The 27609-nt window shown below is 39.3% G+C and overlaps 1 protein-coding gene across 1 annotated transcript; it reads left to right on the top strand.

Moving 5' to 3' along the window:
* Window positions 1-1491: 1491 nt before the first annotated feature.
* On the top strand, window positions 1492-20290 carry ikzf2 (IKAROS family zinc finger 2). Its single transcript, XM_056427357.1, has 8 exons — window positions 1492-1559; window positions 4104-4246; window positions 5317-5418; window positions 10641-10826; window positions 11587-11754; window positions 14593-14730; window positions 15228-15359; window positions 16316-20290. The coding sequence occupies exons 1-8, from the start codon at window positions 1492-1494 to the stop codon at window positions 17134-17136; spliced, it is 1758 nt and encodes a 585-aa protein (XP_056283332.1). The 3' UTR covers window positions 17137-20290.
* Window positions 20291-27609: the final 7319 nt, after the last annotated feature.

A 27609-nucleotide genomic window follows, 5' to 3' on the forward strand; every position in this document is an offset into this window, starting at 1 on the left:
ACCAAAGTGGCTGAATGCATTAGTTTAGATGGCACAGCGTCTGCCTTGTATGAATGTGTGTGTGTGTGTGAATGGGTTTATGTCAACATGTAGTGGACAGCGCTTTGAGTGGTTGGCAGACTAGAAAGGCGCTATATAAATTCATGTATGTAGTTGTCCACTTGGTCACTGCTTACTTTCACAGTGTAAACTATCTTAATATCTGACTGACATTTTATTTTCTCTCTATAAAGTTCCTGTTGGAGGTCATCGATGCACAGAGAAAACACACAACCCATATTAGTTTGATCTGTAGTTTCTTGCTCTGGATAATTGTCATTTAATCTTATGGTATGGTGAAAACATTGCAAAACTGTATAAGTTCTCCTTATACCAGACTTATATTCAGCCATATCACATTTTAACATAATTGTAACTGCAGAATTTCATTTGATCAAATTTCAGTTCATCAGTGAAACAAATCGCACTTACCTGAGGTAATGCACAATAATCTGAGGAAACTATTACAAATTAACAGTACTGATTTTCTAATCCGTTTCATGTAGCCTCATACAGCAAGTGAATAGTGTTTGTATTCATATTTCAAACCATCTTTGACTAAACCTGAATAGTTTATTTGCAGGCCAAGAGCTAGACTCCAACCAAGAAGTTTCAACTTTAGTTACACCAAAGACATTAATATTGTCATTTATTAACATTAATTACGTTCACCCTATACAATTTGCTTTCAAATATTGTTATTTCAGCCAATGAAGGATACAGAGACTAAGACAGCATTGGTAACAATGTAAGTAACATTTAAACAGTGGATGTGTTGTAGGTTGTGCAGCGTATGGGTGAGATTATGACATGGTGTGTGTGTGTGTGTGTGTGTGAGAGCAAGTATGATTTATGACCTAAATGCAAATCAGTTGACATCTAATGATTATGAACATTGTTGTCAATCAAAAATCATCAGACTGGATAGACGTTGGCTAGCTAACCACAGAGTTGTTTTTTGCAATGCCAACTTTGCTGCATTGCAACAATACTCAACAACTCTCGTGGAAGCTTTATATTGATCCAGATTGAAAAGTTATATAGTAACTGGGTTTTAACATACATTCTTTGTTTTCACTCATTTCTTTAGACCCACACTGCATTTGATTTAAGATACGCTATCTACAGATGTGTCAGGTTTCCCTCCTCCCTGAGTCACCCCCACATACACAAATACAGAAATCCAATTTATCATTGCAGATGACTTGATAATTAACAGTGCTTCTGTAATCATTCTGGATAAGGTGAATACATTTTAGTACATTGATATAGTAAAAACATGTAATTCATGACCAGGGGCGGCTTGTCCATTAGGGCTATTGGGGCGACGCACTGCCTCAAGGGAAAAAAAAAAAAAAAAAAAAAGTACCATCTACCACTAGCTCTGCCTCTGTATGTCGTGTCATCATTGTCAATCAGGTAACAGTCAAGCAGTAAAAGTCGCTTCAAAAAATGGCCCTGCCCCCGCCCGACTTTGAGCGAATGAAAAAATCCCAGACCTCTCCCACCTCTCCAATGATGTTAATGTTTTTTTTTCTTTTTCAGCTCTCAATGCTCTCTATGAGCTTCGGGGATCGGCCTCTCTTGGTCTTGTCATAATTAATCGACGTAAAAGCGTCTCAGTACGTCATACAGCCTCGACAGAGGCATATTCAGTCAGCCACAGTCGGCCAGCAGCGAAAATTCAATTCTTTCGAAAGAGACTCATTGGCATTGACGGCACACATCAAATCGGCAAAGACAAGTAGGACCTCCTAGACCGGTCGCCGCCAACGGTCGAGTCGATCGACGGAGACGTTCCCTGTCGCTCTCAATAAAAATAAAAAAAATAAAATCAAAAACAACAAAAACATTTCTCGAACATTTTTCTGAGGTGTCTTCTGAAACGTTTTTCGTTTTCTTCCTGACCTGACGTCAGAAAAAAGAGAAATCTTTGTAACCTGTCTAACTGAACTCTTGTAAACGTCTTCTCTGCGTGTTTGTGTGTGTGCTCCTGAGGGAAGAAGAGGACTACAGGTGAGGCGCAGGGAAAAAGAGAAAGATTGACAAATGACACTCCACACAAAACACACGGTCATATAAAACTAAATCAAAATAAGTCATGAAAAAAAATGAATGTATGCCTGTGTAAATTAATGTTATTATGTTTATTATATTTACAAGAAGCCTGCGCGCTACTGCGCATGCGGGCTGCGACTGCCTTGTTCTTACCTTTGAGTGGCTTTTTGTGAGTTTGGCTTTTCTGCTGTTTTTCACAAAAAAACTTGCTTTGTTTTTCTTTTCTTGTGGTTAAATCTTTCTTCTTTTATGATTAATTGATTCTGTTTGTTGAAATTCTTTTATGCACACATGGGGGAATCACAAATATTTATTATTATATTATTATTTATTATATTTAAATCTAAAAAAAAAAAAATCAAAATCAAAGACCAGAGACTGACAGAGACACAGACGCCAGCAGCAGCCTCTGTCTGTCAACCTGTTTATGAACAGACAACACAGCTTTCAACAGTCATTCACAGCCATATCACTAACTACTTGACATGTCATGGTGAAGGAGCATTGTGAAGAAGCTACACATAGTTGCTGTTCTGAAGTTTTGTCTTTTTTTAAGTTATTCATTCCCCCCAAATTTTTTCAAAAAATCATTTGTTCATGACTGGTACTTACAATGTATTATCTGCAGTTCTTTAATTGAATGGTGTCATTTGTCTATTTTTCTATTGTTGCTGGGTCAGCGGTATGTGTGTGTCTGTGTGTGTGTGTGTCTGAGTGTATTGTTCAGGGGTTTGACAGGAAAAACCAGCTCCCATACACTGTGTACCCAGCAAGCCAGAATGCAGGGCCACGTCACAACGGAAAACATGGGCCATTTTATGTGTATTAAATTAATTTCTGCCATCACAAGCAGGCTGATGGAGCTTGTCCATGTTTAATTTAGGTTATTATCCTTGCAGACGTTTCCTGAGTCTATATACCATTTTTAAATGCTTGTGCTTACTTTTGAATAACTTAGGAATGACTGTATGAACATAGTCAGAACATAAATTGCATTGCTCCTTGTTAAATTCCACAGAGAATGGCTGTAGGTTAGAAGCTTATTTGGTATCACTGATTAAGTCAGCAATTATTACACTAACAAGTTTAATGTGTATGCATTTGTTCCATCTATCTGCCACGAGAGTAAAACAATCCCAATTTGGTATCATTAAAAAATACTTCCCCCCAGCAAGTCTGGACTGTTTTATATCGCCATCCTACGTTTCATACAACATTAACTCAGCCAACACTAACGTTCAACCAGACACGCTTAATGTGTGGTTTAGTTATGTTTAAGTCATACTGTACAATGCATTTTTTTCCAATCATCAAAGTTTTAAAACAGGCATGGAAATGCCCTTTCTTCACTAGCTGTGTATTTCACCATTTTAAGCAACAGACAGAGTTAATATAGGTGTGACTTTTTCATTTGATTTCCATTTATTGACCTAAAGACCAGGACACGTGCCTTCTTTGATGAAGAAAGTCTTTTGCGTTATTCTTTATTAACTTAAAAAGACACTATATTGGCAGTTAAATAGGTTTGAATAAATTGCTTTTGAAGTAATTTACCTTGAACCGATAATTTTTTGCAATGGTGCAATGTGTAAGATCAAGTCACAATTCTTGTTTAAAGCATTACAAAATGAATTAACATTATCAACAGAATGTGAAGAGCCTTTGGTGTTGACATTATGTCAAAGACATATCTACTAAAATGAGAGTGCTTACCAGCTAACTCCAGTCCATTCCGTCTTGTACCTCGAGAAGCGAAAGTGAGTCACAGTAGTGACTTGACTCTCGTTGAGGTGAAAGGCTGCCTCCTGTTTGTTTGGGGCATGTGGCCAGATATTATACATTGGACCTTTAAAAGCATGAATGGAGGGTTCTTATTTTAGCCTTTGACCCAATGCTATTAGCTTAGGCTTGTGACAACTGAGCCACACTGCTGCCAGACAGTTGTCAGCATCTGCTGCAGTAATGGAAAATCCTCCATGACAAATCTGGGCCACTCCTGTCTCCAGGACATCATTGCCAAGGGAGAACCAGCGTGTGTCACCTGAGATTTCCTCCAACCCCAACCTGTGCAACCCGAGCCCAGGCCCAGGGATTGTGTCATGGACAACGTCTCCCAGTATGCCCCACACTATGGGGCCGCCACTACAATGTAACAATACCATAGAGGAGGTTGTCAAACTAAGAGGAGCTGACAGAGCAATTGGAGATCAGACACATATTTATTTTTCAGGTGAAAGACTGCACGGTGGTGTAGTGGCTAGCACTGTCGCCTCACAGCAAGAGGGCCGTGGGTTCAATTCCCGGTCGGGGCCGTCCTTCTGTGTGGAGTTTGCATGTTCTCCCCGTGGCAGCATGGGTTTCCTCCGGGTTCTCCGGCTTCCTCCCACAATCCAAAGATATGCAGTCAGGTTAATTGATGTCTAAATTGCCCATAGGTGAGAATGGTTGTATGTCTCTATGTGTGCCCTGCGATGGACTGGCGGCCTGTCCAGGGTGTCCCCTGCCTTCGCCCTATCTCAGCTGGGATCGGCTCCAGAGCCCCCGAGACCCTAATGAGGATGTAGCGGTATTGATAATGGATGGATGGTATAAGACATGTTCAGCACTGACAAATTGTAACTAGGCCATCCTTCTGGCTGTTTCAGATTTAAAACCTCTTTTGATTTGAACTAAAATGTCCCTACATACAAATGTTGTACATCACTTTAAATAGCATAATAAAGCCTGATGGTATTAGAATAATTAACTTCCACTTTTTCACAGTTGATTCGGAAAATGTTGACGGTGCTGGTGGTAAATGAAGGCTCACTTTGGTTCCTCAGGGATCTGACACACAGCAGGGGTGTTTGCCTGTTGCCACATGCATTGTTTTCGTGACCCTGAAGGGCCCGGGGTGTAAGGGGATAAGGGATTGGTTTGCTCTCCCTCAAACCACACAGGACACAGGACACAGGGCTATCCATAGCCTGGGTTCTGAACAGACTGCTGAGAGGATGCAATCTGATCCACATTTGCTGGACATTAGGATCCCATCGGTACATATAGACAGTTTAGTTAGTCAGAATCTTTAGAATCTCTATATGTCTCGCTTGACCATTTTTAATTTTTATTTTCCGTCCTCTTCTTGGTTTTAAAACCATAATCATTACATAGTGGCATATACAGTACGTACAGTATAATATCAAAAAATGGTTTGCTGTTTTTCTGTTTGTCCCTCAGGTAATGGCCAATGCTCTCCCGGTAAGGAGAACTCAAGATTGTTGGCGGATGCGTCAACACCTAATGGACACACAGTACCTCAGGCTCCTAATGGCCCCAGTGGTGAGTGCCCAATCAATACAGACGCATTTCTGCTCTCTGTTAAGAAACAACCGCAGTATGCACACACACTGTTTCTCATTTGAACACATTTACCAAGGCTGTCAATCAATTAATATTTTTATAAAATGTACCATATATCAATATAAACATTTGCTTGTGCAAACAAATAAAAACATTTCAGCTCAAAAACATATCTTTGTAGCACATGATTAAAGCATTGAATGGACATATCAATGGATTGATTTGTTTCCACACTGCAAATCATACTATCACATAATTACCATTCTGCAAAAAAAATCAAAGAGAAGTTCGGAATTAAGTCTCAAATAAATAAAAGTAGAGATGTGGGCCCTGTAACCTATTTCCTTGACAATTGCAGTCACCCAAAGTCATTACAATTCAGTACATTTTGTGTCATTATATTTTCTCTCAATTTCTTGAGCTAAAAGCTATTTATTTATTTTTCAATTATTTTGTCTAATATCATAACCAATAGTGTTTGACATCAGTGCCGTCCCATCATGCCTCGTCTTTGTCATGGAAGAAAAGGTCTGTGACAATATTTGGGCTAAATGAATACTGTTAATACTGATGCACTTACTAACACATTGCACATCCTTCTTCTCATCCCAGGAATACCTTCTTCCTCTGGCTTTCCCAGTCTTGTTGTACTCATTAGCATGTGATCATTCCAAGTGAAGTGTTCTGGAATCTCCACATACAATATTTGTCTTACCTCAGGGTCCCTCCAGTTGAGTTTGAAGAAGCAAAGCAATGTAGTTTTGTTCAGCCGGAGCCTCCTGTGCATGGCCTTTTCTGAAGGCAACATTCTGCTGCCCTTCTTTGTGGATAGCAAGATTGATCACTGCAGGAAACCTGGATTGCACCTTGTATTCTGTTGCTCTCCAGTGACCGTCAATCATTCTTTCATGAATGAAGATGAATATATCATCTCTTCTCTCAGTGGTTACAGTACTAATGTCAACTTCCTGATGGGCATACCTTTGAGGTACCACAGCATGGAAACCCAATACATTTAATATTGATATGACACTTATATTGGACCCAGGGGTTGTAAGAAATAACTCATCTGGTGTCAAAGATGAAGCCATTCTTCTAAATGGTGGGTGGGGCCATTGTTTTGGCTTCTGTAATTAGGCTAGCCATGAACATTGTCTGACAGGTGAGTCTCCTGTCGGAAGGTTTTCGGGAAGTTGTTGGAACAGATGCAATTTGACCATACAAGGATGGTTAGGGTTGCTGGGTTGGAGTCCATTCAGCATGAGTTGAGAGACTCGATACAGCTTTGGTTCCTTCCTTGAGTCAGGTGTGTTTGCCCTAATAATCTGATCGATGTTTTGAACAGTCAAAGTCTCATGCCGGAGCAGCAGGATGTGAGCATGATTTAATCCCCTCATATGTCCCTCGATAGTATGTCCTCGAGCCTTCATCTCACCAAAGACTTCATGTCATTGGGGAGTTCATCCACACCCCTTTTGAAGACGATATTGTGAATATCTCTCGAAGTGGTGACGAAGTGATTCAACATGCGAGGGCATCTACATGAGTGTGTTGAGGGCTGCCAGTATGTGAAGATGGAAGCATGATCTGTGAACCAATCCTGCTCTCCTCACTCCCTCCATACTGACTTTGCTGAGCAGCCTGGAAATCATGCCTAAGTGATGTTTTTTTGGCAAATTTATGTTTAATAAGAAGTTACTCAGAAATTAATATTCCTTCAGCTGTAAATGTTGCATTGTCTTCCACAAACTACTTCTCGATTTGAGTGAGGGAAATAAAACCCAGTGGTTACAGAATGACATGGCCAGTCATGGCCGATCTTGCATCAGCAGGTGCTATTCTCTTTAGTGAATGATGTGGCATGATAATAGGTTTTCTGCTGTATCACTCATTCAGGACACTATCGGCATAAATGTGTGCATACATATATAAATATGTCAATATAGTTCAATAAGTAAATAAATTGTTTTTTAGTTTTTTTAAATGGCCATTTTTAAAGGACTGTGTTTATTTAGTTCATGGGACTTTTATTTCCTAATGTCAAATTATTTTGACAGATATTTTGTATTGCCATCTGTTATATTCAAATGAATGTTTCATGGTTATCTAGTCGACAAATGAGATTTGAATATTCTAGCCAGCTCACCCGGCAGTCCCTTCCTTCCCGCTGCTATTTATTTGCCGGGATGGGAGTCGACGGTAGCTCTAAGGATAGAGCCGCTGTAGCAATCCATATTCAATATTTCGTATGTGTCTTATGTTTTATAATCTAGCACATGTGTTTAAAATGCTGGTCTTAACATGTATATTCTTGTTATTACTTAATTATTTTATCACGCATCTAATAAGGGCCTTATCCTCTAGTAATTTATGCTGACCAGCGTTACCAATCCATCTGAGGTATATGAAATTAAACTGCATGTATGATATATTGTGTTGTGAGGGCCCTTCTGAAGTCTCACTCTTTCTTTCTTGGCAATCTGACATGTTGTATTGCTGTATCACAGTACGGGATTGACCTGAACCTTTTCCAGAATATTCTCAGAAATAAGTTATATGTCCATGTTGTTAACGCTATTTTTGTTGTTGTCCTCTTCTTCTGTTTTTTTTAGTTTGGACGATGTTTACAGGGTGTGAGAGGAGCAGGGTGAAAGTGATTAGACACACAAACCAACAAACTGCTCTCCAATTATAGCTGTGGGATGAGAAATTCTAAGAAAAACACATTATACGATAAGGATGGATACTTATTCCAGCAGCAGTACTTTCCACACAATTTACAAACTTTTGTCCAAAAATGACATATTGCAACAAGAATATCACACTTGTTGAGTGTTAGAACACTTACCCAGAAAGGTTGCCAGGTTCCTTTAAGTCTATTAATGTGACCTCAGATTAGCACCAGTAATGTCACTGTGAAGCAGCAAAGTAAGAAAAGGGGAAACTACAAAAGACGAAGCAACTGTGGGAGAAAAAGGGAAGCTTATTTCCCGCAAGTTTAAAGATACAGGGAGACAAGCTGGGCCATGGTTTCACGGGGAGATATTCTGCACTGATAAGAGCGTTTGTCATTCTGGACGTTGACTAACATGATTTTTCTTCTGGTTTTGTTTCAAAAGAAGGGCTACGTGATATCATCTGCTGAAAATAAGCATGAAGCACTGTCACATTTCAGTGCCAAACTGTTAAACTTGCAAGCTTAAACACAAGTTGTACAACAATTGTGCTGGAGTTCACCTTTCTGGTGATTAAAGGTAGAGGAGTAGAATTACACCCTTTTGGCCAGATGACAGTTTGGGTGATAAGTGACATAGTTCATTCTTCCGAATAATGTGTTGTTTTCAGTCAACCTCTCAATCAATTCTGATCTTTTCCCCTGCTTTTCTATGGATTATGAGAAACTGAGATAAATCACAGTCAAAACTGCATCTTCGTTATTTGTATTTCTGCTTTTGACGTAGCAACCGCCAAGGGTATCCTCATCTGACCACTCTATGCATTCCTCTGCCATCCTGGAGAGAAAGATGTAAAGATACAAGGAGCTGAATAGCAAGGACATTCAGGTCTGCTCCGTGTTGCCAGGATACAGCTGTCGAAGGCAAGGCTCGATGTTAATGTGGGTTCTGGAATAAGTCTTTCTTATATACAAACTCGGTTCATTGAAAACACAGAGGATCAGTTTAAAGACTGCAGTTGCTTTGTGGACATTCTCTCTATACCCCATAACAAGGACATTTTGCTTGCATTTCAAAATGTATTTTACGAGCCTCAGAGTTAAGTGGAACTGCCTGAAGGGACAGTTGGTGGATACAGTCAGATGGGATGTTTCAGTAAAACGTCATATGCCCCAGTAAATCCCGAAACAAGATCATCAGGATGAGTATGTTTTACTTGGATGATGTCCAAACGTTTATTTCCGCAATATGCCCAAAGCCTTTTTCAAATCCATTGTAACCAATTAACAAGACCGAGATTTGATTTATGTCAATAAGTATGTCTCATTACCTAATATGAATCTTTTGTGACAGCTGTAGTGTGAACAAAGTTAAGTCAACAATAGGGGATTGATTTAAGTCGAGCTTTACTATATAGCCCCAAATCACAAGTTGGTTTCAGGGGGCTTTATAAAAAAGCATAATTCAAACAACTAAAGCAGCATAATTCGTGTGTAAAGCATTCACAGCAAGAACCACGACAGAGGAACTGTTCCTTTACTTCAGAAGACACAACAAGGCTGCTCTGTGCTCCCATAAGAGTCATGTGTAAGACAAAGGATACAAATCTTCCTCAAGCATTGTCTTATCTATCCTAAATTGCCAGCGTATGTGGTTTGTGCGTTATCAAATTATGACATTACCTTATCCAAACATGCTTTGGCTTTGTTACGGGAGACAGACTTGAACATGTGGGAGTTTGGTTGAATATAAATCATGACTTTCCAGTTGACTGTATTGTATACAGTTTGTATACAACCAAGGTGATTCTTGGGACAAGAGTCACCTGGAGTGTAGGTGGATGAAACTAGGTGTAGCTGTGTGGGTGTTCTATCTTCCGGATCATTATTTTTGTGTACAAGTATTACTAATTGCTGGTGAGAAGTAAGAGACTGCAGGTTGTGAATAGTTTCCCTCCACAGCCACCCACACACCCACACATAATCATACAATCTGTTGCCCTTGTCTTCCAGTCAGTCTCCCATTGCTAGTCATGTTTTCTAAGTCGCAGGGCCTTTGACACTCCCTTTTCTCCCCAGGGACAGCCAGGAACCAGACAAGCCTGTTTCTCTTTCTCTCTCACTCTTTTTCTATGTCAATGTGTCAGTCCATTCTAATGCTGTCTCTGAGTTGAGTTGCTAAGTTGGATGCCCACCCCATGCCCATATAATGATGTATTACTTCACACAGGAATCCCTCTTAAGTCACCCGATGTCCATTGCAGATCATTATACCTCAAGCCTAAGTAGTCCGTCCAGCCACCAGCACAGATGATAAATAAACAGATAATTGTGATGTAATCTGCTCATGCTTGACCAAGTCATGCAACCAAGGGCCAGAAGGCGACATAGTTGCCAAATGGTTTATGGATGCTTTGGAGCATTTTTGTTTTCCAGGTTCTTTTATGGCATTCCCATAAAACCTGCAGTATCTACATTTGACACTGTAAATTGTGAATCTAAGGATTTCTATTGTTATATCTTACAGAACTGCAAATTAAACAGGAGGAAGAAACAGCGGAGGAGGCTGACAACAGAAGCCCAGCAGAAATAGGCCAAACAGGGGAGGAAGGAGTAGCATTGGAGGAATCCATGACTGACAGCCCGAGCAATGTACAGGATGGATTATCTGAGACAAATGCGACAGATGATTTAGAAAGTCGACAAACACACGGTAACAATCATTACATTTACAAATGCCATTTAAAGAAGCTACCTGGTACATCTTTTGGTATTGACAATCCACACAGGATTTGTCTTTTTCTAATGATTAAAATCTGGGTGGTGTATGTATCCTCACCTTTAGGGTGAGTCACACATAATTTGTTTTTCTTGAAAGTGGGTGTAGGGTGCTTTCTGCTTGTTTTTTTTCTTTTGTTGTTTGTTGAAGGACAATAGCTTAGACTTGGAACTATTATCAGGGAAAATATCCTTGGAATCCCCCGCAACCTGTTCCAACTGACGCCATGGCTGATCTGGTTGTCACAGCATTAGGATCATATTTCTCTTTGTTTCTCTCTTGCTGCAGTTCAACAGATTTGCCAACAGAACAGCATGACACTGGTTGTGATTGTGATGTCAAATCAGAAGTTTGTACAGAACTGATATAAAGTCAAGAGAGATAGACAAGCACACTTCCACATGTGTTACTCTGGAAAACATTGCATTTAAGTTCAATTCACTATAGTTAGCGTAATAATAGTTTAATATAATTCTAAACAGTCCAACAGAAGTTAATTTTGTGGTTTTATTAAGTTCAACATAGGGCAGTTCACATTCATTTACATTAGTCCAGTTCATTTCTCAATAATGCAAAGTCAACTGTCAATAGTAAATGAGTTCAGTTAGACACAAAACATAGCTTGCAGGTTTGTTGATACTTTCTAAAAACCTCTTCTACATTGTGTGGTATTGACTTCCTGTGCCTCTATCAGGTGACAGGCCATTCCAGTGCAACCAGTGTGGCGTCTCATTCACCCAGAAGGGAAACCTGCTAAGACACATTAAGCTGCATACAGGTGAAAAACCCTTCAAATGCCCCTTCTGCAGCTACGCCTGCCGGCGGCGCGATGCCCTCAGCGGGCATTTGCGCACTCATGCTGGTAAGACTTCTCCTCGCCCTCTTCTCTTCCTTTTTACTCATCCACTTCTATTACCCAGACGAGACTTTCATCAAAAGTGCTTCAGAGATCGGGAAAATAATATTTAAAAAATGCTAAATGTTGGAATAGAATATCTGTATTTGAAGACATAAATGATTTTGTTCCGAATATTAAGTATATTATGTATTTAATTACCCGTGTCTTCCTCAGCTGATACACTTTGTGTGACTGGAAATCTAATATAAGAACTAACAGAGCTGTTGTAGCCATAGTAGCCATCCATAATGGTTGGTGACTTAGTGTCTCTTATTTGCTGGAGACCCTTTTTCTGAGCATGTTATAGACTGTGGTGAGTACTTTGTGGTTAGGAACCAAGGACATGCTGTTCCTTAGTTGCTTGACTTGCTAAGGAGGAAACTATCTGTCTGTTGAGAAACACATGGAAACTGCTGGTAGTCTCTCTCAACTGTAACCCACTTTCCTATCAGAGAGGATATGCTCTCCCCTGTTTTGCACTTTTGAAATCAAGGTCAGATAATACTGTCATTGCCATCTGTGATGCCCCCATGGCGGTTACTCTTACACAGTTCTCTTTTCAGATGGAGGTAATGTGTGTTTGGTTGCGCGTCTATGGGTATGCGTTGATTTTTGTGTGTTTGCATGGCGGTAATCTCTTTCCCAGATGTTACTATTCAGCTTTTTTTTATCCATTTCCTAATATCTATAGCTCCACACCTGTCCTCCACCATCAACTATGACCATTGTCTTACTTTCACTTCCTTAACTGTTCAGCTGAATTTGTTTGTCACATCCCCCAACCCCTTATTCCTGTAAAAATGTACTAAGTTACACTTGCCTTATTCAAGTCATTCAGTGTAAAGGATTTGATGTTGCCAAGTTGTGCTGCCATGTCGTTCTCTAACGTGCGATTTCACAGCGGTGACACTCCTGGCAACTTTGGCTTAGTATTGGAAGAGTAGCATTTAAACTCATGACAAAAAAAGTGAGTAAGTCAGAAGAGAGAAGGAGGTGTAGGAGAAAAGTTTTGGCGGCTAGCCCTCCATTGAGGTGCAATGCATTGGTAGAATCATTATTCAGTAACTGCTAGAGAGGCAAAGAATGTAACATTTTGTAAGAACATTTGAGTTCCCGTTTATCAGCGAAAGGCAATCAGTCAAGTGAGTCTGAGTGCAGAGTGTGGATCATTTGCCTGAATAAGATTAGCATCTGAAACGTGGATTCTTCAGGTCCATCCAACATCTGCGCATGGTCGTGTGTGGGTGGTTATATAAAAACATTAAAGAAATGAAGTGTGAGAGAGTGTGTAGATTGGAGCTAATAAGAACATGTGAGTGATACTTGATTGAATAGTGCCTACTCCTTAAAAAGCAAGAATGAATATTACTGCAATGACCATAAAGATACACAACCCGTACTTTAATAATATGGACACTTTTTGTCATTGGCCACCATTTCTTTAATCTGTTCGTACTCAGAGAAGAAGAAATTACAATGAACAATGAGTTATGCGGATACAGTGTCATTCATAGACCACTGAGTCCTGACTGACTGATACAGCAGAAAACCTATTATCATTTCACATCATTCACTCAAGAGAAAAGCAGCTGTTGATGCAAGATCAGCCATGACTGGCCATGTCATTCTCTAACCAGTGGGTTTTATTTCCCTCTCTCAAATCAAGAAGTAGTTAGTGGAAGACAATGTAACATTTACAGCTAAAGGAATATTAATTCACAAATAACTTCTTATTAAATATAAATGTGCAAAAACAATCTCCACATCGCTTTCTGTGGGAGAAAGAGTACTTATGTTCACATGTGAAGTATCATCTATCTCTAAATATGAAGTGTGTGTGCGTGTATGAGTGTGTGTGTTACAGTCTCCGTGCCTCAGACATGTTTGGTTTCTTTGTTCACTGGACGATCTTCTATTAAATAGCTGTCACCATTGTCTCAGTGGATGTCTTACTACATCGTATGGTCGATGCTGGTGGGTCACATCGGTATGCTGATGGGGCCACCAGTTTGCTCAGTCCCTTTCTGAGTCATTATGGTAGTTTTAAAAATACACACAGGGCACAAAACTATATCATCAGTGGTGTCTTCTTGGGCAGGATTTTCACTTTACTGGAGCTATTTGAAATGAGAGTCTTACACATTTTTAATACCAATTTTACAAAAGCATCGAAACAGCTCATGTACTGTAGTTCCATTATACAAAGCTGGGAAAACTGGTGACCTTAACAACGAGGTGACCTTAACTATTGGCACATGTATCGGCTGATCTGTCACCTCAAACCTATATATGCCCTTATAATTATGTATATATATTTATATTGATCCATTTATGAAGCGATACAGCAAGATGGATGGATGGAAGGATAGAGGGGCTTATGGTTTGCGATGGATAGGATACACAATGAATCACACAACACCTCCATAGCAGTTTAACATTGGAGTTTCCTACCACCAACCATCATGGGATGCATGATCAACTGCGCTTGTTACTCATCACTCAGCAGTGGGAGTTAGCAGTATGTTTCAGAGACCAAAGACTTCACAGTGAAACTATATTTTTCGCCCACAGCTTGTCTTTCTGTCTGGCAACAGTTGTGTGGAATACTCACATTAGTAGTGGAACATCCATGATCTCAGAGGCTTGCTTTTGGTTGGTTTGTACTGCTGACACAGTATTTATTATTACACACCGCCCAAACACGGCGGCAGATTGCATTCTCTCATTGGATGCTACCCACTCCCTCTGTCTGTTGCAGTGAATGAAATTAATATGCTTCCCCTTGAATGTCCTCACTTTTAGTTGGCAAACCGCACAAGTGTAACTTTTGTGGGCGGAGCTACAAACAGCGCACTTCTCTGGAGGAACATAAAGAGCGCTGCCATAGTTACCTGCAGGGTATTGGCTTGGATCCCAATGCCAACGCTGGCCCTTACACAGGTAAATAATATGACTAAAACTGTAACCATGAAAATGAAGGTGGCCAAAAGTGTAATGGAGGCAATAAAGAAAAGCTGGATCTCACAGGAGAAAGAAATCAGTATTAACATATTCTTTACAGTTTATTGAAACTTTAAAAAGGCTGGTACAGAAAATCTTCTATCTTTTTATTTATTCTCGACTAAATGTTTTTTTTCAAACTTTTTTTTCTATGTTCATGAATACAGATTTAATAATGTATTAATAATTACTCAACTGCTTTTATAGTTAATTAATGAATTCAATCATTAATCCTTTAAAGACAAGTGAGTGACATCTCTTCATGGAAAGTTTATGGGGCAAGGATAACTGGAGGTTAAAATTAGGATTTTCTTTTTGTTTTCACATTCCCAAGAAAATTGATTCAGCAATTTAGCGTTGTTATTTTTCTGTGTTTAACTTTACACCGACATATATTCTTGCCTTTTCTAACCCCCTTCCCTTCTCAAACCTTTAAGGTGAGGTCCCTAAAGACCCAAGGCCCATGGCGGAGCCCAACAGAATGGCGACCTTTGATCGGCCACCTGTTATTGAAAGACTTCACAGCAATGTGGGCAAGAGGAAGAGCACCACGCCTCAAAAATTTGTGGGTGCGTATGAATTAAAGCAGTCAGTAAATGGCTTTCTCTACCTCATTCTGTTTGGCGTGTCCATGAAGATCAGCCTGATGCACAGTTTTATTTGATGTTATTAGATTTCAACTAATTTCATTTTTATTTCTATAAATTGACGTTGACGTACTAATGAAATAAAATGAACATCATGTGAAAGAAATGTGTATATCCAAGCAAATACATTTCTTTCAAATATATGGTCGTTCATTTGGACTTAGCAAGCACTTTGCAGGACCTCTGCATTAGTTAAAGGGTCATCATGTAATACGCTTAACCAAATAATTCACTTTTATGCTGATAGAATTAAAATGTAATATACTATAATTATTCATTTTTTTGCATTTACTTTCAATATATTATACTTATTTCTTTTGTTGCATTTACTTACACTTGTGTATCATTCAATCTTATATAATTTAATGCAAAGACCTCCCCTGAGTTCAGATTTTCTTTCTCAGAACTTGGTTTTATTTGCCGAACTATTAAAAAAGAGATCATGCAAGCTAGAGAAAGCAGTTTACCGAGAGACAAGGAAATGTTTTTCACTCTGTGGTTAGTTAGGGACACCTGTAACTTTATCATTGCTCTAATCGAGAGAGAACAGCTCACCGCATCCCTGTTCTGGAGGGGTTAAACAGTCATGGATGGGGTTTTCCACTTCATAAGATTTGTAAACACAGAATATCAAGTTAAACATTTGAAAAGCAAGTCCTGAAATATCAGCGAGATACAAGTTTGACTGACTGGAAAGGAAATGCTAATAAGTTTGTGCACATTCATTGTTCTCTTTTTCGCTGATAGAAAAAGTGTGTCCATCCACTGAAGCTAATGCATTTATATTTATTATCTATCATGTCTTGCTCTATGAAATTGGCCTAATCTTGCCAAATCTTGTCATGTCCACACGTTTATAATGCTACTATTTCATGCAGGTGAAAAGATGGTACGCTACAGCTACCCTGAACTGGGCTATCAGATGGGCCTTAAGTATGAGAAGCAGGCTGAACTGATGTCAGCCCACATGATGGACCAGGCCATCAACAATGCCATCACATATCTTGGATCAGACTCTCTTCGGCCCATGCTCCATCATCCAGGTCCCCCTCTCTCTATGGCTGAAGTGGTGCCAATGGTCAACCCCCTCTACCACCATGTCCTGCCATTGGGCCAACGAACAGATCATCGAGGTAATTGTGACATGCTGCAATCTCAGCACGCTCAGCCCCTTCAGCCCCATGACTTCCCCAGCCGTCCCACCACAAATGGCCCAGTGGCTTTAACCAGGCTGGACGAGCTGCATCATCCAGGGCAAAACGAATCTCCCAACAACAGTGGAGTTGACTCTGCTGACTCAGCTCGCAGTAGCCCTCATGAGAGGCAGGGCCACCATGGGAGCAACCCCATTCCCGGTCTCAGGTCTCGAGCCAGTCCAGCGGTGGGCTATTCAGGTGAGCGAGTGACAGAGACATCATCCAGAAATGAGGCAGGAATGGGGGCCGGCACCACGCGAGTGGCCACAGAGAAGCCTGTGAGCCAGGATGGGGTTCGGGTGTTTGGACGAGAGGGCCAGGAGTTACGAGCGTACCAGTGCGAGCACTGCCGGGTGCTATTTCTGGACCATGTCATGTATACCATTCACATGGGTTGCCACGGATACAGAGATCCATTGGAGTGCAACATCTGTGGTCACCGGAGCAAAGACAGCTATGAGTTTTCCTCTCACATTGTCCGTGGTGAACACACCATCCAGTAAAAGGATGGGTAGGAATTTAGGGAAAGACAAAGAAGGAAAAGGAGCAATAGCCTGATATCCGTCGTTACCATCAGGCATCTGAGACTGCACAGTTGAAGGGCACTGTAGACGAGTGTAGCACAATCATAGCATAGACTTCTTTTGAGCTAATTATGTGAATCTGAACAGCTGAACAATCATATGAAGGTATGGGCCAAAGACATATATTATACATTATTAATTGAGATTAATAAAGAAGAAGGAAGGTAAGTTATTTGTTTCCTCGTGAAATGTTCATGAATGTTTTAACAGAGCAGCTATCAAACAAATAGTTTTTCATTGTCGTCTTCATTGGAAAGGTCTCCTGTTGTGCTTGTCCTGTCATCGTGGTTTTGTTACAACAAAATTGTTCCACTCTTAAGAAGTAAAGAATGCATACAAATACATGACAACCAGATAGGATACTAGCACAGAGAAAGAAGAACACCAACTTCCTGTGGCTGACTTGTATATTTTGTAATTTTAGTGAAAGATTCCAACTATTTTGAAATACTTTTATTCGATAAATACATTGAAATCACTTTTGAAAAAAATGCCATTGATGAAATGAATGCAGCATGTAGATATGACAATGTGTAAATAAATAGGGAAAAAAGTCAAAAATGGTTTTACTTTAAATATAATGCATTCATAGTTATTTGTAACAAAATGATCAAATATACACTTAAGTGTGGCATATACATTTGTAAATCGTCATATGTATATCTCATGAAACTGCATTTGTTGCTCATACTTGGATGTATTACTCTCCACAGTAACAGTCTCTGTTCAGTTTGCACTTACAAGGTAGGACTATTGATCATAAAGCAAAATCACAATGAAAGGATACAAAGTTCATGTTTTTCCTCTTCAGCTAAGCTAATGCAGTATCCACACAAATAACAAGCCATTTATATGTTTACTGGTTGTTCCTATACAAAATGATTAGACCCTGGTAACTCGTTGTTGCGTGCAGTTTGACCACACAGTTAGATTCCTTCACTAGTATTATAGCTGGTTTGAAACAGGCAGACTTACACATTGACACTGACAAATGGCAGAAGGTGGTAGCTGTTTTCATTTTGATGACTTAAAATTATGCTTTATGGCAACAGACCCAAAGATATAAAGGAGGCTGAAGATACTTTACTGCTTTTGGCTTCTCTTTTCTTTTTTATCCCAAAGTGGATCCACTTTGTGCTTCTGGCTGGATAGCTGTGTTTATGTATATATCATTATTGTGTTTTTTGGGGGGTAGGGTCTGCATTTTATGTACATGGTGCTGTATTTTACAGTAAATACATGCTTATATGTCTGGTACAATGCCAGCCTTTATGCTATTAGTATGTCATGACAAAGACAGGGAAACATCGCAAAATCCGCACAGCTGTGTTTGATGCGCTTTGTCCTTCACACCTTAACATTTGCAAAGTGTAACTTTATGAAGGGAATTAAGGGAACAAAGGACATTTCTTATGTGTATGGTGGGCCTTTGTCCTGCTGGTTTCCTGCTTTAATTGTTGTGACATTCATGTATAACGAGTATCGAGAACGAGACAACATGAGCATGAGAAAATGGGAGTGTGGTTACCATATAGTTTTACTCTGAAGGCACCTCCCAAACCTGGCGGATTGCACCGTAAACCTGCTCTGACATAAAAAGCATATACGTGAAAAATGTGTTGAAGGATAACACATTTCACATTTCAACCAGTAAGGCTAGCTGCAGTTCTTGCACAGCTACAGTGCTGTCCCTCTCTGTGAAAGGTCACAGATGAGACTGTGCTTTGTACAGTTGGCCCTGCACTTTATGGCAATGTCCTGACTAAAAAACAACTTTTCGTGTAGATAGAATAGGAAACGATCATTGGCAGATTGCATGTTGGTCTTTTCTCTGAAAATACATGACAAAATATCTATATACTGTCTAATGGACATTTTCATTTTGTAACAATACTCACATGACGTATGGCATTACTAGTTTCATGCTAGTCAGCACTATAAACAGTTGATTATTCGGTAAGGGTTAAACTCAGTGATTTACTCTTCTCTATTTAATATCTACTTGTAATCAAATGGCAGCTTTTTTCTCTGTTTACATGCTGCTTTTCTGATGCAAATCTGGTGCCCGGCTGGAACAAAATCCTATACTGTCTGTAAAGTTTTTGCCCTGAATATTGTTTACATCTTACTGCTCTGATAATGACTCTACATTCCTAAACGACATTATTTCTGTATTATCTAAAGCCTTATCTGTCCTCCTAAAACAACATATCCGTTTTAATAATCCGATGATCAAATGTATATAAATGTTACCCTGAATTACTTCTTTAATTCCCTTCTGAAAAATACAATCAAACAGGCCACAACTAATTTAACTTGAAATGGGCATAATATATAACATGATGTTCAAATAAAAAGTTACTTTCTCAGATCAAATTTTTTCTCCAGGTTACATTTGTGAAGTCATTGGGGCACAGAAGTATTTGTTTCTCGTTCTCGTAGTAAAGTTGTAACAAGGACAGCCTTACACAATGTTTAAATGAAGCAGCCATATAAACTTAAAAAGTAAGGAAAAGGATTTTCTGTCAGCCCTTATGGTGAGTGACGAGTTTACTTGAAAATCAAATTGATTGTTCTCGTTTCCGGGTATGTTTTTGTAAAAATGTGTGTGCAAAATGTCTATTTTTCTGCAGAAATGTTAAAGCAAATAGTTTTGTGATCTTTTGTGTGTGTGTTTTTTAAAGTTTAAAAATGTTTACACAAAATGTAAAAGACAGGTTTCAGGTGAATTGTATTTTATAAGAATTAATATATGAAAGGAGTATATTTTGGCGCTGAATACTGAAATTATCCAGATGCATGTGCCGATTGATCGTCTTTGATATGGATAAGAAGTTTCGGATGTGAGGGCTCTCAGGTATTGCATAGGCTGTGTATTTGTATGTCCTAAATGATGTGATTTATTTATCAAAAAGATGCACAGTAATTGAAATTGTTGGTCAACCCTCATGACTAAAATCAGAAGTTAGATGATTCAACATCAATGGCATAACATGAAGGAAAATTGCTGTGAAGAATACAATGTATATGTTTAAGGCATGGGGTTCTCTCTATTAAAGACATGGTTTTACTGCTTTGCCTATTGTGTGAATTAAAAAAAGTCATAAATATTGCTTTCTTCAAAACATCCACCTTGTATCCTTAAATGTAATTAAATTATTGTAATGTGAGACAAAACAATGCAGTGCCACTGTTTAGATGTAATTATTATTGTTGTAATTGGGTAATAATAAGCCCTATTGGGTAATAGTAAGCCTTAGTATGATTTAAATAATGTTCTCCAAGTGGCTTTGCACTGTCGTGAATTGAAGACATCATCAGCTGTTATTGATGAAGTATTGACTCTATGGACTGACAACATATTTATTTAAGATCCCATCATACAGTGATCTATTTGAACGAAAGGCTACCAGCTGCTCAGCACATTGTATCATGGGTATTTTAATGGCAGCCAAGCTATTCTCACCACAGTCTGTCTGCTCTTCCCCTTAATGACAGTCTTACTCACATTCACCAACTGCTCTCTCAAATTTCAAATTTCAAATTTCAAAGAAATAATTAATATTTTGTAGAAATGTCATTTGGGCACATTTTCCATGTAAACCGTAATCGGCTATTCTCCTGGTCATTAATCATGAAAATGGTAAATGCATTTAGCGCTGTGCTCTCGACATGTCAACTTTCAGCCGTTGTAACACACACACATTCATAAACTGATACGGACGGGGGCCGCCATCCAAGGTGCAACCTGCTCATTGGGATCGAAATCTAAATGCTGTGTCATTTACTGCCTTCAAATTAAAACACAGAAAACTAAATGTCAGAACTTGGCAGCTTCAGTTCTAGTCGTGTCGAGTAAATAAGATACAAATACATCGTTCTGTCCATTCAATCTTCCATCGTTATGTAAAGAACCATGTCTAGACCATACTGTACAGTGTTTGCAATGTATTGACTGTTGTTTGTTCCTCTCCGGTCTTTATGTATGAGCAGGTGGGCGCTGGAGCCTGTTGAAGCCTCTAAATGTCAGAGCAGTCTTCTTCACCCCCTTACTTCTTTAATCTGTCTTTTGCACACACACACCGACACACATTCGCACAGTAAACACACAAAATCAAAGCTGCTTGAAGGCGGTAGCAAAACTGAGAAGTGCAGAGCCTGAACAGACCCCAAACTGTATCTTTTCATCTTCAGATCTATTTACCTTGCTGTCAGTTGATTGTTCCCATAGATCATATCTCGGTTTGACTCATATTTTCACACAGGGGTGATAGACCTGCTCTCACTATGGTGCTTTTATGACAGAAAGCCTTTGTCTCAAACATTGCACTTGTTATGCATCCATTTAACCCTTTTTAACGTTCTTTAATCAATCATTTTCGTCTTAAAGCTTTTCTTTTGGGAGAATGAAAAGGGATTTTGTTAGGTGCTGACAAAACTGGCGCTGGAGAAGAAAAAACTAATCTTATTGTTAAGAATCCATTTTTCATGACCGTACTCTTTGGGGGACAACCATTAGAGTAATCCATGTTCTTCCTCCTGCTTCGGGCTAAATCACTATCATTTTATTAAAAATCCCTCGTGTCCACTGCAGCTTTCGGTTCAGTTTGAGGTTTTGATGTCCTGTAATTAAATACCCACCATGATGCAGAATGGCTGAGGACAGTCTGTGCTTAAGATTATCAAATAAATTATCGTTGTAAGTAATGAAGCACTTTGCGCTTAACATAATACAGCTATTTGAAATAAGTTACCAGCTGGCTGTCAACCAAGTTATTAGTAATTTGTAAAAAAGTGTGAAGTAAAAGTGAACTATTATGTCATACACTAATAATTTACTGATTAGTATTATAAGTGTTTTGTGTCTGGAGTCTGAGATCTAAAAGAACGAACTGTTGACATAACGTCTTGTTTTTGAGCCCCTCAGTGAGGATGACCGCACATGAACTGGAATGCACACGGTCAGTGTGAGACATTCAAAGTAGTTAGAAGTCCAGCTTAGTACGTTTTTTGGGGGGGGATGGTAAATGCATTAATTCTGATAGCACACATTAGATGGACAGCAGAGTGTTAAGTATTATGCAGCTATAACCTCTAAGAATTCAGCCCGAGTGCTGCTATTTGTTTTTTGTTGCAGGATGGGGCCTGAGACAGCTTTGTGGCTGTGGTTTTGAGACTTCCTGTTGGGTTCCACTGCCCATGCCACTTCTTCTGCAGATCCTGTTTGACATTAAGAGCCGCCTGGGGCTGTCAAAAGCATTGGAAACTGCTCCATCAATGCTTATGCGCACTTTACACGCTCAGATGAACACCAAAATTAACCTCACAGTGGATACTCGATAGAATACGACAAACAATTAGCTAGTACACCATGTTGATTAAATAATATGTGTGAATAATATAACTGTATAAAAGTAGGATAATTGTAAATGTCCTTTTGATATTGGCAGGAAAAGCATTAAAATCCCTCGTTATAAACATACACATATGGTGCAGATGACAGAAATGATGTACGGTCCTTCAATTAACAAGAATAACCCTATAGAATGTCAGTCATTTTTAAGGACGTCAGAATCAATGTTGCTTTTGTCTAAGCTCTAAGTGGTGCAGCCTGTCCTCTGGGTTTCAGGTTACAGATCAGGGAGTAGTTACAGATATTTTTCACCCAATTGTGAATCCAAGGCAACGTTGTGCAATCGCCTGGTGACAAGTCCTATTCCTGTTTTTCCTGCCAGGTAGTGGAGGATATTTCGACACACACACACACACACACACACACACCGGTTTTTTTTTCACACCCTCATGTGAGAAGTTAGCGAAGTTAGTTGAAGCACTGCAGACATGTGGTATCACATGCTCTGTTAAGTAGTTGTGCTGCTTGTGTGTAAGAAACATATTTATTAATGCAATCTCCTCACTTATTGGTGAAATGTCATGTGCGTGCGTGCATGTCTTTGCTGGTGTTCGTGAGAGACATCCGAGGTGAGATATAGGACGGAGGGGAGCTACTGAGCTTGATCATTTGTGTGGGAACCTGAAAACTGTCACCTTCTTTTTCTTACTACTATGTCTACCCACTTGACTTAAATAGGTTCTGTGTGTGTCTGTGTGTATGTATACATATACTGCCATTCAAAAGTTTGGGGTCATCTAGATAATTTTGTGTATTCCATGAAAACTCACACTTATTTATCAAATGGTTTGCAAAATTAATAGTAAATATAGTCAAGAAATTGACAAGGTTATGAATAATGATTTTTATTTTAAATATTAATTGTGTTCTTCAAACTTCTAGCTCAAATGAAGGCCCGTTTTACAGCTTCTCTCATAAGCATAACTGTTTTTTAAGCGTGTTTTCAATGGTTTCCTAACCCTCCATTCGTCTTCTAAGGTGATGAGCAAACACAATGTACCATTACAACAATGGAGTGATAGTTTCTGGAAATGGGCCTCTATACACCTATGGACATATTTCATTAAATACCAGACATTTCCACCGAGAAAAGCCATTCACCACTTTAACAATGTATAGATCGTATTTTTGATTAATTTGATGTTATCTTCATTGAAAAAAACAGTGCTTTTCTTGAACAAATAAGGATATTTCAAAGTTTTTTTTTCTAAGTGACCCCAAACTTTTGAACGGTAGTGTGTTTATATATATATGAATATAGCTTTTGAAACAATGTGCACGGACACATTAATGTTGGTATGGTGATGATGCAAAGGCCTCTGGGTAATATCGGGCTGGTTTGAGGTCAGGGTGCTTAAAAGAGCGAGGTTGCGATATTCATGTGGGAGGAAGGACTGTGGGGGAACTTCCACTTTACTTCCTTTGCTTACCTATGCAGCCATGTCTAGTGGGGAGGAACTGCAGGGTGAACAACTCGCACAAAGACATAGACAAAGAGAGATAGATGCATTTCATACAGACACAATAATGTGCCTCTGCATCTGACCCTATGAAACGCAATGGGAAAGTCAGAAGAAGACCAAAATAGTTCAAGGCAGCAAGGGCAATATGGGAACGTAACAAAGCAAGGCAAGCAGCACACATCAGATGCTTCTTGGTAAGTCTGGTTGGAGGAACCTGGCATTGGCATGTGGGGATACAGGCACTGGTGGTTTGACATAAATGGATACACAGCTGCAATGAGCTGAACTGAAAACAGAACATAAATGTGAAAACAGAACCAGTTTTTTTTCTCCTCTCACAGGCAAATAAAGAGAGGGAAGTTTCACAAATGTCAAACTATAAACAGCTTAATCTGAATGTCAGGCATAGACTGAGGAGCATACATGATCTGTAGTATTTCCCAAAATAGAGTGGCTTGGACTGTGAAAATTCATCATTTCCGTGTGCCTATGACAACGCTGCCATTCCCCTATGCAGAGTTTGTTTTCAGTTTCCTGGGGTGGGTCCTAAAAGGGGTCGTCAGTAGTCATCTTCAAAATTAACGCAAGTGATTTAAAGGGCAACCACATATACTGTAAACCAAAGTGCAAAAGTAAATGTCAGCCCTCTATCTTATTCCATTTGCAACACATTCACTGCTGGATGTGGGCTGGGGAGAAATTACGCATTGGCCCCTCCCTCTAATTTCTGCACTTTATCATCAGTCAACGTCACATCAAACTCCACTTATTCTCCCACCTTAAAACTTCAGTTGTCTTTATAGTACATCACCTTTTTTGACAACAGAACTATTCCACTCAAACTGAAATATATTGTATTGCATCTTTTTCTTCTACGTTGTAGTCAGCGTGTATTTTACCGTCTTTAAGTGATTAACACAGTGGATCACACTCACAGTCGTTTCTGTACAATGATGATGATGATGATGAGTTGACAGTCTGAAACTATTGGCATTACTGTACTTCTCAGGTAATGCTGGGTCAATACTGTTTCTCAAACATTGCTGGTAATACTAGAATTGAAAGAGGGTCTAAAAGATTATCAAGGAGAAAAAGTATGTATCTCAACGTTTACTTGTATTTTCGCATGGTACACGGACAGCTGTCTCCCGGTCCTGTGTTTGTTTGACAGTGCATTTACTGGCCATTATGTTGAGTAACCAATATAATTGTTATAAAAATTCAACTTAAAAGGTTTAAAACTTTGCACTTTTCGCTGGCTTTAATAAAAAAGAGTGACTTTAGAGTGACAAAATAGCAAGCTCAGCTTTTCTGCTCTTACGTTCTCTTCAATGAGGGCATGGGCGGTTACATTTAATGCTGAATGATTTTACAACAACATATAAATCCTGTTTACTTGTGAAAGTACTTCACAAGCAGCCGTCTACGGTATAGTGGGTTCAAGCTGTACATATTCCTTACAGCTTTTCTGTGCAAAGAATAAAAGGAAGTGCTGTTAGAAAGCAGTGAGTTTTTATTAAGTCTGGTGCAGATTTGTGTTACTAAAGTCAGAAGGAAACTGACTTAACATATATCTTTGTGAATTTGTTTTGTTGACAGATCTCTATTTTTAAAAGCAAGACGTGACTGATGTAAAACCTTGTATCAGGATTTCTTAATTTATCTCATTTACACTCTATTTGCCACTTTTCCCCTCACAGTCCACCCACCGTCCAAAACACACACCTGTTGAGAGACACGTACACACATGCAGAACTTTAAAACAACTATGTCTTGCTTGTTTCTTTCTCCTCTTTTTGCAGTAACTGTGCCACTGGATGTCCACTTCCAACTTCTAAACCTTTGTCATACTGCCACCCAGTGGTGATTTGTTGCAATCAAATATGAAGAGCCGAATTAATGACACTTGACTGTTTAAAAAAAATACAAATTAGAACACTTTAAACATATATATTATTTCTAGGGCTGTGAAACGATTAACATTTTTAATCGGGTTAATCACAGGTTTTTGTGGATTAATCATGATTAATCACATATTACCGATATTCTCGGTATATTTTGTGAGAACATAGAGATTTATGACAAAAGACGGATATATACATTTATACATTCTTCTATACAATGGTGCTGCAACTCAGCAGTTATTTAGCAGTTTTCTTCCATATGGAACATTAATACATCTTCATCCTAAACAGAATGTTTAACCCTCCTGTTACCTTTCGGGTCAATTTGACCCCATTCAATGTTTAATGTCGGTGTTCTTTGGGGTCAATTTGACCCCAGGCTGTTTTCACTGTGTCAAACATATCAGAAATATCAACTTTTTTATTTATTTAAAGGGCTATTTAGGTAGTCAACAAACAAACATAAAGTACCTCACACTTAAACTTGGGAAACAATATTAATTCTAATAATTTTCTGGAGGTTTTAATTGCTGGGGTCAAATTGACCCCGAGGGTAAAATATGTTAGTAAATGTAAAGGTAACAGGAGGGTTAAACAGAACAGTTTTCTCTTGTTTGTCAACCATTAACTCCACCATGATACAATCTAAAGGTGGACAGATTGACAAGTGACTTTTTTTTTGCTCGGTCCCGATGCGCGCGCACGGAGCTCTGTGGCGCGCCAGACGGAGATCGATAAGTGTTAACGCAACGCGTAGAGACAGAGATGACATGCTGCTGTGGAGATACGATCAACAACAGACGTTTATTTTAATAAAAGAACAAAGACGTGCTATAGAGAACATGTCAGGGGGCGGGCCAATCTTTTAATGTCATGCGATCTACCGACACTACGCCGCGATCGACTGGCAGGTCGCGATCGACGTGTTGAGACCCTGATCTACAGGAAGTAAAAGTCGTAACAAGGTTTCCGGAGGTGAACCTGCGGAAGGATCATTACCGATGAACAGCACGACCGTCTGCATGAGAGCGGACAGAGTTCAGATTGAAGTGGTGTATTGGAAGCTCATTTTGCAAGTTACTTTTTTTTCGTCCCAACGACCAACAACAGACGGATTGGAAACTCATTCTGCGCATGCGTTAAATGCGTAAAAAAAAAAAAAACTAGTTAAACCTGTAATTGGATTAACTGAGTTAACGCGTTATTTTTCACAGCACTAATTATTTCAATTGATTTATGCTATGATGACCATCTTATGTCTTAGTATTTATCATGTGGATGCTTTTGCAGATTGTCTGACAGCATCGGCACTAACGTCTCTGAATTGGCCATTTTTATTCTATTCTCACATGATATCTGTCTGTCTGCCTGTCTGTCTTTCTCTGAAGTCATCGAGACATCGCTCCCACCAATGATGATGATACTTCCAGCTCCATCCTGTAGATGGAAGCAGTGTAAAGAAAAACCCGACTCCTGCTGCTGATCACCTCCCATCCCCATCAACTTAATGGTGCAGGAGCAAAGCCCTTTCCAGGCAGCCATTAATAACTTGAGAAAAGTCCCCTCTCTGCCTCATCCTCATGTCTCGACATGGTTGGCCTCGTTTCAACTT

This window comes from Pseudoliparis swirei, chromosome 2 (assembly GCF_029220125.1).
Source record: "Pseudoliparis swirei isolate HS2019 ecotype Mariana Trench chromosome 2, NWPU_hadal_v1, whole genome shotgun sequence".
Classification (NCBI taxonomy): Eukaryota; Metazoa; Chordata; class Actinopteri; order Perciformes; family Liparidae; genus Pseudoliparis; species Pseudoliparis swirei.

Excerpts from the sequence above, each read along its gene's own strand:
- ikzf2 (XM_056427357.1), top strand. The coding sequence starts at position 1,492 with ATGGCCCTGCCCCCGCCCGACTTTGAGCGAATGAAAAAATCCCAGACC. Across the intron at positions 5,419-10,640 it reads GGCTCCTAATGGCCCCAGTG|AACTGCAAATTAAACAGGAG; the intron begins GTGAGTGCCCAA and ends TATATCTTACAG. Across the intron at positions 11,755-14,592 it reads GCATTTGCGCACTCATGCTG|TTGGCAAACCGCACAAGTGT; the intron begins GTAAGACTTCTC and ends CCTCACTTTTAG.